Source organism: Varanus komodoensis, unplaced genomic scaffold, assembly GCF_004798865.1.
Source record: "Varanus komodoensis strain SLA01 unplaced genomic scaffold, ASM479886v1 scaffold20_1, whole genome shotgun sequence".
NCBI classification, from domain to species: domain Eukaryota; kingdom Metazoa; phylum Chordata; class Lepidosauria; order Squamata; family Varanidae; genus Varanus; species Varanus komodoensis.
In genome coordinates this window covers 13,260,985-13,273,729 of record NW_025335587.1, presented here as the reverse complement: position 1 = coordinate 13,273,729, position 12,745 = coordinate 13,260,985, and the positions used below count along the sequence as shown (strand labels likewise).

Genomic DNA, 12,745 nt, shown 5'->3' with positions numbered 1-12,745 from the left:
AGCTGCCCATGTGTGTTCTTCCCTCCAAATCTTGCTGTCCCTTCAAACTTGCTTCAGCATAAAGTGCTTCGCTTCTAACTCGGCAGAGAAAAATGTCCTGTTCGAGCGTTCTGCGCATTTCACACCGCAGTCCTACAGACGGGCGCTTCAAATTAGATTCCTTTCTTGGGACTTAAGTTTCACCCCAAACTTCAGGTGCTTCCTCTGAGATTTGGTACCCACAATGGATCTTTTTCAGTTCCTGCTGCACCCAGCAATACAGGGCGTTCCACAGGTTGCCCCCACTGCAGAACATGCATGCCACCGTTGCTCCAGCAGAGACAAGGGGGTTGCACATGAGGGAGGGGCCAGGCCAAAAGGACAGAGGACACTGTCGCCTCCCGCCCGCCCCCCCAGCAGCTGGAGGACAGCCTGGCAGAAGCCCGGTTCTGCTGCTGTGCTGGGCACCGGAGGAGAGCTCCACACCCCAGCCTTGCAAGTGCTTTGGTGGGGCTCAGCACGGGACGATTCGGGGCAAGGGGCAGCGTGCGGGTGTGCGGCAAGGAAGAACTGGAGGAGGAGGGCTGGCCTCCAAGCCTGGTGAACGTTTACCAGAGCTCCAGTGGGCCACAGATGCGTTCTTGGCTCTGAATGAAAAAGGTTTGGTGATCTCCAGCATGCATCTGTGCTGGAACAGCTTGGGGGGGGGGGTCAATCCACCTAGTCACAGGTTCTGTGAAAGGGTTCAAGCAGGTGTGGGGTGGTCCAGGGCGTTCTACCTTCTACCATCCCTGGCCTAAGAGGTTCCAACCACCACTGGCCCATGACCCTTGTTGTAAGAGACTCTTGGATCTCCCCAACAGGCAGCCGGTTTCGATCATTTGGCTGCCAATCCTGGAGACTTCTCGTGGCACTTTAAAAACTAACTTGGATTACTGTGCAAACCTTGCTGTTTATACAGCGGCACGTGAACAGAACTACTCCTCTGGAAACAGGCGAGTTATGCTTCCATTGGTGCAAGCAGGGCAGCTTATTAAGTGGTCTGCAGGGGAAAACGCGCAAGAAATGCTGCTCTGGACAACTCGCGCAGCCGCAAGGACGGACTGCACAGGGTCCTGCTCCAAGCCCCGTCGCCACTTCTGAGAACACTTCCAAGCAAAAGACCAGTTCATGGACGCATACAGCAGGTGTCAGGAAAACCAGTATTTATTTATTTATTAAAAACATATGAGTTGAGAGATATATCATAGGAAAAAAATTATTTCAAATATACAGATACTATTGTCCAATTAGCCATTAAAGGAGAAAGAGAAATAAAACTTTCAGCAGACGAATTTAAAATCCCCCTCCCACCCTCGCTTCCCCCATTGGGATAAAAATCAAACCTGAACAACAGCAGGCATGGTTCTCCTCAATAAAGGCCAAGATGCGTCTAGGGGCTGTTTAAACTTGGAGAGGCAGGTGTTTTTGCAAGTCCCTGTTGCATTTAATTAACAAAAAACTAACAATTGTAAGTCAAGTGTCCATTAGTTCTTCCGCCAATTAGGACTTGGAAACAATATAAGTGATTGTGAAGACAACTCATTGCTTCATGTCAATTCTTAGGACTTTTGAACAGAATAATCATGTCTATCTAAAAAGTACAAAAAAAAGGGGGGGGAGAGAGAGAGAGAGCGAGAGAGAGCGAGAGAGAGAGAGAGAGAGAGAGAGAGAGAGAGAGAGAGCGAGCAGGTGGGGACAGGGAAGGATGAATAAAAGGTACTTCTCTTATACAGTTATATTACACAGCCAAGGGCCGTCCCAGCAAGCTCTTCGCAATTCCGGGATGCTTTTGACTAGAGAGGGAGGAGGAAAAACAAAAGGGCAAAGGTTGAAGTTAAATAGACTGTGGCAGGAAGTCCTATGAAAATAATGAATAACTCGACGTCTCTGATGCTGTACATGTTTCACCCATGTCACTTGGCTTTTGTTGCTCTAAAGGTTTAGCTTGGCTAAAATTAAACAAAGCGGCCCAGGGAGAGAATGAACACGATCTCAAGACCACAACAGGGATGCTGCCAAGTTGAGTCATCTACAGTTGCAGGCCAATGTAAGTGGACGCTGGCTTGTACGTTTGCATTCACTGCGAGAATGAGGGTCCATCTTCTATCTAGAAAAGCATCTTAGTACCACCCACTGCTCCATTTCCTTTAGGACTATCTTTTACCCCAATGGCAGCGACGTCTACCACGTAGGATCCGGCTCTTGCTTGATCTGAGTATTTTCTTCAGTCTGTGCCGAATCTGCAGAGACAAAGAATAGTCGAATGTCCTTCAGCCACTTTAAAGAAAAGCAGCACAGAGACAAGAGAATGCAAGCGCAACCGGTGGAAATGAGCATGGGGCAAAGCTCCAGGATAACCTTAACTGAGAGTGTGGACTGTTTCCCAGGTGGGAGTAGTTTTGTCTCGGGAGCAGCTGCTTGGGAAAAAATACAGTAAAAGCAGCAGACGGGGGGAAAGGATTCCAACGAGGGCACAGAATGGACGAAAACAGCTCATTGCTAGGCTCTTCGTACCACAAATGACATGGACTTTGGAGGTTCAAGATTCATTTCTTGGAAATGCTGAGGGGTTAAGGAAGGGAAAGCAAGCGCCTGTCAGGAGTTCCTCTTCAACATGGCCTCACTCTGCTGGGTTTGGGTTAGTGGCAGGGAGTCCATGTTCAAACAGCAGCTGCTCTGCTCTCCTCAGACGACAGATACTTACCTTCCTCCACAGAAACTTGTACAATTTGGTCTGATTCAACTGGCTCTAAAAGAAAATACACACGTTTGCTTGCATTGTTCCACCGACTGATTGCCAGCATCCACCAACCTAGGCAATAATGCTATCACTGCTTCCATCCTCTGGGAATGAAGCCAGCAAGCCAGGCCTTCTCATGGCACGTTAGCCTTTCAGTATGCCCTATTTCTAAATCTGCTGCGGCACTTTTAATTCTTTGCACTATTGCTATGTTGTATCCCCCCCTTTATAATGTAACTGAAACTTTAAAATTATGTTTCAGCATGTCACATTTTCTATTTCAACCGCTGAGGTCCTTCGGCTACTGGGTGACAGAGAAATGCAATCAATGAATTTATTTTGCTATAGTAGCTAGCTTAAGAACTGCTGCGAATTGTCCAGATAGCTTCAGCTACTGGGCAATACCAAATGAATATTATCATCACCACCACCATCATTGAGGGTCCCAGTGTATAAAATTTACAGTCACAGAATCATAAAATCGTAGAGCTGGAAGAGGCCAAGTGGGCATCGGGTCCAACTCTCTGTTGCTGCAGGTCACCAATTTACACCACCCCACTCAGAGGGCTGCCCAGTCAATTCAGAAATGTTTTAAAGCAACAAATCAGCACACACTACTCTTGGCTGTGGTTGGTTTTTGTTTTTTGCTGTTTCCATTTACCTTGCACCCCCGGCTCAGGGACTGGCACAGCTGGTGCTGGCGCTTCTGCTTCTGCTTTCTCAACAATTTCTACAAGAGTAAGCAGGGCCGGCATTAAGTTTGTACAAGGCTGGGCCCCTCCAGCAGCAAACGTGCTCAAATGTAAAACGCAGAACTGACTCGGTTTCAGGGTGCGATATACGAAGTGGGGGGCCATCCCTAGAGAGCATGCAACTGAGTGAGCGGGAGATGGCAGCAAAGCTGTCTTTCTCGGTGCCGTGCTAGCAGGGATAAAATGGCACACGGACCTCGCCTGCCTCTTGGAAGCACCAAGGAAGCTATTCACGAGCATAGCTGAGAAACATACTTACGGTTGTTCATCACGAGTCCAGGGAATGGTCTGTTGGGAAACACAGAAATGCAACAGCTCAGTGCCAAGGGATCCTTTTACCTAAGCCTAACATTCCAGATTACGTCGAGTGCTGGCCCTTGGCATCACACAGCATCCCCCTTAATTATGATCTGGGTGTGCGTAATTTGCTCGGACTTTTACGATGCACTGCAACGGGTATGCAATGGGTGCACAGGACCACCTGTCAGTGTCAGTCCTGTAATGTCTAGGCTGCTTTTGCAATTCTGCACCTAGTCAAAAAAAATAACTGACGTGATTTGTTTGTGAACACTCTTGCCTTCTGTGTAGCCTGTCCAATTCCTATTTTTTTCATGTTTGCTATTGCCTTGAACTTTTCACTAACTGGTTAATTACCATGTTTTATTGCCCCCCAATATTGCTGCTGCCTTCCGCATGGAACTGAGGCAGGGTTCCAACAAGCCGGCTTATCTGCTAGAGCAGGCAGTCTCGTAACTGCCAACTGGGCCATGGGTGGAACCGCAGGCAACCTCTCTTGCCCTTTACGAGCACCTCTCCCAGACCAGTTCTAGTTCCACCTCATGCAGAAGGGCAGCAGGAGTGCAACACACACATTTCGGCTATGTCCTCCCCCGGAGGGGCTGCAAGGATTTGCATGAATGTCAGCCGTTCTTGAAGGAATCGCCCCACCAGCAGGCTGCGTTTCCAAATCTGCACAAAAGAGCCCCAAAAGCAGCGGGCTGGAGCGTGAACATCTGCAGGAGAGCGCGCCAGGCGGGGGGAACTCTCCCTGTGTCTGCCGGGCAAATTCATCCCCTGAAATGCCCAAGGAGACTCGCTTAGATGTCAAGACAAGAGTGAGTACACGACTCCCACCCCGCGGGGAGGCAACGCACAGTAAAGACGCGGCGGGTGCTTCTGGGACCAATGTGCAAGCCATCCTGTTTCTTCCTAGCACTGAGGAAGGAGAGAGGCGCTGCATCTAAACACAAGCCCGGCTGCATGCAGGGCACCTCAGGAGGAGCAGCGCTCTCTGTCACATGCACCGACTGGAACTGCAAACGATCTACAGCGTGAGTCCAATTCATTACACAGGACCACAATAATCCCAAGAACTGGATGTTCTTCTCCAGCAGGCAGCTCTAGGCTCGAGGTGCCGCTGGACACCACTGGCAGCCACATACCTGATGACGGTAAATTTAATAAACTCTGCTGAATCCAGGATCTTCCGCATGGAGCTGATTTCAAGGTAGCTGGGAGCTTTGAAGGACACCCCCGGGGGCATTCCATCCACCACCACGCAGCCAGGGTTGACTGTGATCTTTCGGTAAGGGACCTTCACGGGACACCCCATGCCAATGGCTTCCCCTGCCGGGAGAGAAGCAGAAGTGGAGCAAGAGTGTGGTGAAGAACCTTGCCCGGAAGCTCTGGGTTTCCTTGCAGAGGGACCGGGGCGGAATGGCTAGTTTTTTCCTGAGCCCCTGCAACACAACTTTTGTGTCTGACTGTGTCGACTGACTGGTTTGCTCAAGTGGTATTTTAAATGCTTCTTCAGGCAGAAAGGGACAGAAGTCTCTCGATCTGATCCGGAGTATTTGTATCCCTTTCCCCAGCAGCCAGAACCCAGGGTCCCGTGGCAGCAAAGGATGCTCATTCTCTGCCCATTAAGTATGCGCTTTTCAAGAAAATGGAACAAAATATGGGACGTGGGAAGCAGGGCAGAGGGGCTTGGTTCATTCAATGGCTACAAGGGCTTTGACCAGTTTGCTTGCGACGGCTGTCAGAGCGCCTCTTAGCCAAGCGGCTTCAATGGTGTGCAAGGCTTAGGAGCTCTTCGCAAACACGAGCTGCGTGCTGCGTCCCCCCTGCTGGACTTGCCTGCCCCTTCCTTCTGCTCGTTTTACTCTGCATGCACCTGCTGCCTCCTAGTTCAGCATTCTGATGTGAGGACCTGGCATCCAGGAAGAAACACCCTAGCTTTTTTCTCTAGGATGGAAACATCACATTACCAAACTTCCGACTGAACAGGTCGTTCACTTGTTCTCTCAGCTGTCGGGCCTTCTCCACTTTGGAAGTTCTTTCGTCATCATCTGCAAGATTTGAAGAAGCAGCCGTTCAGCAGAATCTGTGACTGAGTGGAACATTGCGTAGGAACTCGTTTCAAGTCAGCAAAGCTGACTCACATCAAGCACACACCCAATTATTTACAAACTGGCTGCCCTTGATCAGTGGTAGTGCTCCTTCACATTCCTGGCAGGACAACAATTAAGTCTCTATGTGGCTGAGGAAAGGAGGTGGGAAGCTTTGGCTTTTGGCTAACCGTGGTTTTGGTGGTGTCTGGAGTAACAAGCCACAGTTTACACAAACTAGGGTCCCTTCCAAGCATGCTGACTTCCACACCATGGCTGTCAAAGCTGGTCTGCTGAAACAGACCACTGTTAATGCTAACCAGAATGTCCGGAAAAGCAAACAGTTTCCAAAGGCCTTCCCTGGCCACATGGGAAGGAAGGCACACGGTCCTGGGGTTCGGCGCTGCTTGCTCCAGCCTGCACGCACACCCAGCATGTCCCGGGGTGCTGAACTGGAAAGGCAAGCAAGGCCAAGTATCAGAAATGCAGATAAGTAGGTGCCTTTGGGTTTCCCTTCCCTCTGACAAAATGATGACTGCTCTGGCAGATTCCAATTCTGAGAAATGAAAATAAGAAACACGGGGCTCCTTGACTAAAGTTAGGGCACATTTAATGTGCCTGTTAGGACAACCTCGTTATTCAGTTTCAAGAGGTTAACAGGGATTATTAAAATGCTACTAGCAGGACAGCACTACTTCAGCCAGGATTTTTAAGTGGACCCTTAAGAAAAAGTACGTGTTTGATGGATCAATCAGAAGCCAGTAAAATGATTAAACTGTGGGGAGAAAAAACTGCTTTTTTTACTTAAAGGGGGAGTGGCAAAAACGGAAGAATACCTGGTATGGTGACTTGAATGATGTTCAGATCCTCCACCCCTGCAGCGGTGTTCACCACTGGGTCGGGCACCGTTACAGTGTTTATGACGGTGTTAGACAGACTGGTTCTTCCTTACAAAACAGGTGAATGCAAAGCATGAGCAGCACATCTCAAACACAGCCCAAATCTCATTTCGCATCACGGCCACGACAAGGTGGCACAGCAGGAAGAGCGGAGCGCCTGAGCACTCCGGAGCGGAGGAAAGAATGAAGAACGTGCTGGAAAGCACGGCACCCCCGCAGCCCTTTCGAAGCTGGGAGGAGGAGCGTTGTGTTGTTCGGATTATGAGGCGCAGGGTCCAGCGGGCATGGCCCCAACATCCCTCTGGAACGTGCGGACTGCTCTAGAGTGATCCCCAGAACTGTGCCCCATTTCGGATTGGCCAACGTCCTTACAAAGGAGCAGCGCCCGTGCCAGCTAGGACCGACTGAGCTAAGCTGAAACTCACTTTGAGGACTCGGAATGGCCGTGGCGCTTTCTTTGATTGCCGCCTCGAACATCTCAGGCCTGCAGAGAAACACAGTGAAGTTTTCATGTAAGAATATCAAGAAGTAAGCTCAATTCAGACACATGCCCACGGTTTCATTTCCCCCCCCCCCGAGGGCCAGAAAAAAAGTGGAGCCATTCACTATAAACACCCAGAGGGTGGGGTGCCGCCAGCGACTGAGGAGGAGGAAGCAAAAGCCTTGCACCCGGACACGGGCAGCCTTCAGCCTCCTTCAGCGCCACTCCTTGCAGCCTTCCCCCACTTCAGAGCCCTTCAAGCGCTTTGTACAAGCCTTCAGCCAAAGACTAGCTTAGAGAAAGCATCGAAGCTCCACGCATCCATCCTCCTCCCTGAAACGCTCCGGGCGCACCAAGGCACTCTTCCTGGTCTGTGGAAAGGCAGGCCCTGGCATCTCTTGCGGGCCACCTGGGAAGCCGGGAAGGACTTCCACAGAAAATGAGCTTAGAGGCGGCCTACTGACTTATTTTAACCACTTTTTTTAGTCAGTCATGGCATAGCTAATTTATCTTGTTTAGGATTTACATTATATTGTAAGCCATCCAGAGACGACAGTGATGGGCGGCCTATAAATGTCCCAAATAAATAAATATCGAAGAAATAAACATGTAGGGCAGTCCATCCTGTATTGTGCTTCCAGCCCTCCTGAATCCTTTGCCCCCCCGAGGGTGGAATATGTGGGGGTGCTCCCTTTGAATGGCTCAATGGTTCTGCTTGGCTATGCTCCACAAAATTGCCCCCTGCCACAACTGTTTTCTGTGGTAATGCACAATTCCTGGGAGGAGTTCTCTGCACCTGTGTTTAGAGGCACAAACTCTTCCCTCCTCTTGAAGGGACACGACTACTGCCAGACAAAACACTTCGTGTAGTTTATGGGACTTCACAGGCAATGTGCTTATTTTATCTGAACACCACAGATAAATGAGCTGACCCTTGTTTTTCACACAGGGCTGCCAGAGGCCGGTCAGCTCATGCAGTGCCAATCCCAGGTGCTTAGATTCTGCTGGCCCGCCGTTCATTTAGGTTTCCTGCTCCTGGAGAAATGCAAGTGCTCAGCACACTTCCAGCCTTCAGTATTCTTCCAGAGCAATGAGAAATGTTACAGGAAAAATACCGAAAGGGTTTTCTGCCCAGCTCGTCTGGGAAGTGTGATACTAAACTACACCTTGGATTTAGGTGAATGTCTGGTAACATTAGGAGAGAAGGGATTGTAGAACTGAGTGAAGAGAAGGGATGTCAGCGGCAGTCCTGTAGAGGCACCAGGAAGAGGAAAGGTTCCCCAGCCCGGCTGAGGATGCCGCAGGCATTTGTCTCAAATGCAGATCACAATTCCGTCCAGTTACGCAAGCCAACCAAGGTTTTCCTTTCTCTTCGCTTGCAGAAGGCCTTCACCTCTGCCCAACCACAGACCACGCAGGCGGCCTATCAGAACGGAGGCGATGCCGCTTAGTCCCGTGAGCAGGTGAGCCATGCCGTGCTGGTTTTCCACTCTCCTGGGTGGACTTTCCAGCCTTACTTGCTTTAAGCTCTGTTTTTAGTTATCAGGCAAACCAAGGCCCCTAAGGGCACCTTGTTTCCGCCTGCCACTCAGAAACATATCCGGAAGTGAGGACACTATTTAAGTCATGATGCATGATTTTGCACCAGATATAGAATCTGACTGACTGATCGATTCCAAGAATGATTCCTTACTGGCTAATCTTTCACACACTGACCGGGGTGACAAGCCACAGCGGGCTGTTCTGTTGTCTCAACCAGGACAGCCTTCTACATCCGTGACCTGCTTTGGGACTGCTGACCCCGGGATGGACTGTCACAGTGACCAAAGGTGTGCAGCGAGCCCCGTCAGCGAGCGAGCCCCGTGACAGGAGGGGCAAAGACCCCCACTACTCCCACCAGCTGCTCCCACCGCTGCCACGATCACAAGCTGGCTTTGTTTGCCGTGGCTTTGTTACCCTTTCTTTCCTGGATATTCCAGGGTAAAAGCCCAGCTTTTCCATGTCCCAATTACCTGGAGTCTCAGGAAAGACTGAGAAAGCATCCTTTTAAAAATAATTGACCAAAAAAAGAGGCACCTCTGCACAAATTCTACACTTAAATGGGTGGCCGACCAGTGACAACCCCTGCAATTTGCCCCTTGGGCAGTTTGGAGGCACTGCCACCGGCTGCCAGCTGAGAGACTGTGGAAGACAGTATCTGAAAAAGCGGAGGGAGGGAGGGAGGGAGGGATAACCAGCACGATGAGTGATAAAGGGGCCACAACTGCAGTCAGGAAAGGAGACAAGGTGGCTTTAGCCAGCAGGCCTCCTCTAACGCTGGCTGGAGGCCCAAGTGGGAAGGCAGAGCCAACTGGTGGAGACTCCCATCGTCCATGGGATGCACCACGGGTTGCCTTGTGAGCAACCGATCCGCCACAGCTCACCTGCAGAATGGTTTGCAGGATGTGCAAATAAAATGTGTATTTCTTAATACAGTAACACTGATCCTATTTCTTTAATCTTCTCGACAACCGATGGTGTCGAAGTTTGCCTAAAACAACCTGATGGAATAAGCATCTGTATTCATCTAAGCTGTGCATGCGGCTTACTTTTTAATGATAAATTTTATCTTAGCTTTGTTTCGAAGTATCTTTTCCAATCTTGGAATACCAAATGTAGATGGGCGGCGGAATGGCACCCCCTCAGGAAGGCCTTCGACGTAGAAATCCTCAGGGTACGACTCGAAGAGGGCAAACGGGACTTTCACAGGCTCCGTCAGTCCAAGGGCTTCCCCTAAAATAAAATGTACCTTGACATGTTTGGGGAGCTCATCCTTCATGGCATTTGATTTCTAATGTTCAACAGGGCTGGGCCAAAGCAGGGAGGGGAGCTCTTTCTTGCAACCCAGGCCACCCACTAAGCGAAGCCCCTCAGACACGCAACTGGAGCTAGCACAGCGCAGGGGCAAAGTATCCGAAGAAAAGGAGGATCTGGTCGTCCCCTTAGAACTACAGCAGCTTGAACCTCTGCAGAAAAGTTGTGCCCCTACTGGATCAGCAACCAAATATTAAAAGTCAGTATTAAGAATCTCTAGATGTTAAGCTTGGCGGGAGGTGGGGAGGGAGGAGCACTGCACACATACACAAATGAATCCAACTACTGCTGGTGAAGGGGAGAGAAGGGTAGCCCTATTACAATAATCAAGTTTATCTCTTGAGTATGACTATCACACAAGGTCATCTATAGCATTAAATGTTAAGTAGCTGAGGTGTCCATTAAAAGGCACCAAAGGGGGGGGGGAGCAGCCAAGGAGGTGCACCGAGAGAGATGACAATTTGGCGTTTGGTTTTATCTGCTCAGCATCTCCCTGAGCCTTCAGCTACTGGTGAAATACGGACTCCTCACCCACTTCCCGTGACTCCTTTTTGGAGTGCCCACTGCGGCAATTTCTGCATCAATTGGCAACTGTGGGCAAATTAGCTTCAATGCAGTCTCACCTTGTCAATTTCCATGTATGTTACCTACGCCACCTGGCTGCTCCTTTTGACAGCTGAAATATACAAGGAAATTGACCAGGGAAGACTACATATATCTGACAACCACAACGGCACACTTGTGTAAGACTAACAAGATTTTTTTTGAAAAATATGAACACATGCACAGTTTTCTGGGACCACGAATGGTGGAAATCGAGGACAGCTGCTCAAAATTGCTGCTTGGGCAACAGTGGAGGGGCCGCCACTGGTGGCAGTGGGGTGAAGTTGCAAAGGGCTGGCAGGGGTATCGTCAGTCCTCCTAAGCAGTCATGCCCACAGCCAACAATCCAGGTTTGGACAGCATGACAACCCAGGGTGGACTGAGCAACTCCCAGGACGTGGCTTGTCGAGCACGGCTTCTAGATGACAAAGGAGCCATCCTGACCTCTGGGTTCGGAAAACAGCACAAACAGCTCCAGGATCTCATGAGACTGATGATCTGGCACAAAGCCCCTTGGTGTGCTACACAGAAAAGCATGGCGTGAGAACCTAGGGTGGGTTGCCGGGTCATACAAACCCGGAATGCTTCCAGCTGTAGGGGTTGGCCGCACCCCTGAGGGGTTGCCCCGCCATCCTGATCTGGGGGACTGATGCGATCTTGGTCCAGGGAAGCAGCAAGCCTGCTGTCCGGCACGAGCACGGCGGAGTGCTGAGGCAAGGCTTAGGATCAGCAGGGGTCGCACTGCTAAGGGGAAGTTCTGCTTGCCGCCCCGTCTGCACACAGACCGACCCCACACCGTGGCTTTTCCCTTCGCAGCTGGCCTTTTGACCGCTGGCAGGAGGAAGCCGCAGGAGAAGGACCCATCTGCTCCCCCGCCAGGCAGCCCAAGTCAATGGATGCTGCCTCCTGCACGTGGCAGAGGAACACCGGGGCACTGACAAGGCAAGACCTCGTGTTTCAGCTTCCTGGAGGGTGTGCGCTGGCACACCTCTAAAAGAACATCCCCCCAATTTTTTAAAAAGATTACACAAATATCCACACACATTTTGAGTGACTAGAAACTAATCCGTTAAAAAGATGGCAAACCAGTGGCCGTGTGGGCACTGGGAGAGGCTGTCACTGGGAGACGCTACAGAAGGGCTCCCAAGAGGAAAAAAAAAAGGGGGTGGGAATGGCGACCCAAAGTGGGGTCACAAATGACGTGGGGAGAGGAAGGAAGTCGGGTTCAGCCACCAATCCCTGGCGATAGCAGTGGGAGGACTGAAGAGGAAGGAGGGGGACAACGTCGCTCATGTACAACTGACACTATTAATACAGGCTTGTCATGCGGTGGCTTATGTGGTCATGCGAACTCGCCTATTGTCACGGCAAACTTTGGGGGAAATGGGAGCAGTACTGCTGATTTACTGGAAGCTGTTATTTTACTGATTAAGTTTTTCCCGAAAGGGCTGAAGAAGTGCTTTTTAACAGGCCCAGGATGCTTACCACATTTTTCATTAAAGAGGTTTTCAACTTTTTGTTTCAGGTCAGTGATCTTGGCATTCCAGGCCTCTGTAAAAAAAAAATCAGAAGGGCAAACTGATTATTGGTCCCATCGTGTCTTCACAGCCCACTACTTCTTCACACGTCAATCATCCTTCCTCAAGTTTCCAGCCATGCATTCTTTATGAGCTTATGGTGTTTCCAGAACATAATAGTTATGAAAACTGCAGTTTCAAAGTATTAAAAGTATGAATTTGAAATTTCAAAACAGTTTTTAGCAGGGAACTAAAGAGTCCAGTGTCATTACTCCAATTCCCATTTAAAACCTTGGCTGCAGGATTTTCTCAGCTGACCCGAGTTAATATTGGCAAATTAGTATTTCCTTTCTTTGCTACAAAATGAGACACAAGCAACCTGTGTTCACAAATTGAAGAATTTTGGGTTCTTCTGAGCCTGCCGTGCAAAAGCCTGGCAGTGTGGGCAAAGCTCCATGCAGTGCTCCTCTCTCAGGAAAAGGCATCCTGCGC

General features: G+C 50.0%; 1 protein-coding gene across 11 annotated transcripts in view; it reads right to left on the bottom strand.

The window, feature by feature from the left end:
* Positions 1 to 1,162: 1,162 nt before the first annotated feature.
* GTF2I (general transcription factor IIi) overlaps positions 1,163 to 12,745 on the bottom strand; it is a 46,894-nt gene continuing 35,311 nt past the window's right edge. For 7 of the 11 annotated variants that reach the window (XM_044430484.1, XM_044430478.1, XM_044430481.1 and 4 more), the window contains 10 exons: positions 12,222 to 12,287; positions 9,869 to 10,052; positions 7,225 to 7,283; positions 6,737 to 6,847; positions 5,781 to 5,861; positions 4,956 to 5,139; positions 3,773 to 3,801; positions 3,423 to 3,491; positions 2,726 to 2,770; positions 1,163 to 2,261 (listed from right to left, as the gene is read on the bottom strand). In XM_044430484.1, coding sequence (XP_044286419.1) covers positions 2,203 to 2,261; positions 2,726 to 2,770; positions 3,423 to 3,491; positions 3,773 to 3,801; positions 4,956 to 5,139; positions 5,781 to 5,861; positions 6,737 to 6,847; positions 7,225 to 7,283; positions 9,869 to 10,052; positions 12,222 to 12,287 — 887 coding nt within the window. In that variant the 3' untranslated portion in view covers positions 1,163 to 2,202. Of the gene's footprint in view, positions 2,262 to 2,725; positions 2,771 to 3,422; positions 3,492 to 3,772; positions 3,802 to 4,955; positions 5,140 to 5,780; positions 5,862 to 6,736; positions 6,848 to 7,224; positions 7,284 to 9,868; positions 10,053 to 10,082; positions 10,810 to 12,221; positions 12,288 to 12,745 lie in introns of those variants that run through there. The other 4 variants (XM_044430477.1, XM_044430479.1, XM_044430483.1 and 1 more) reach the window with 4 other exon arrangements.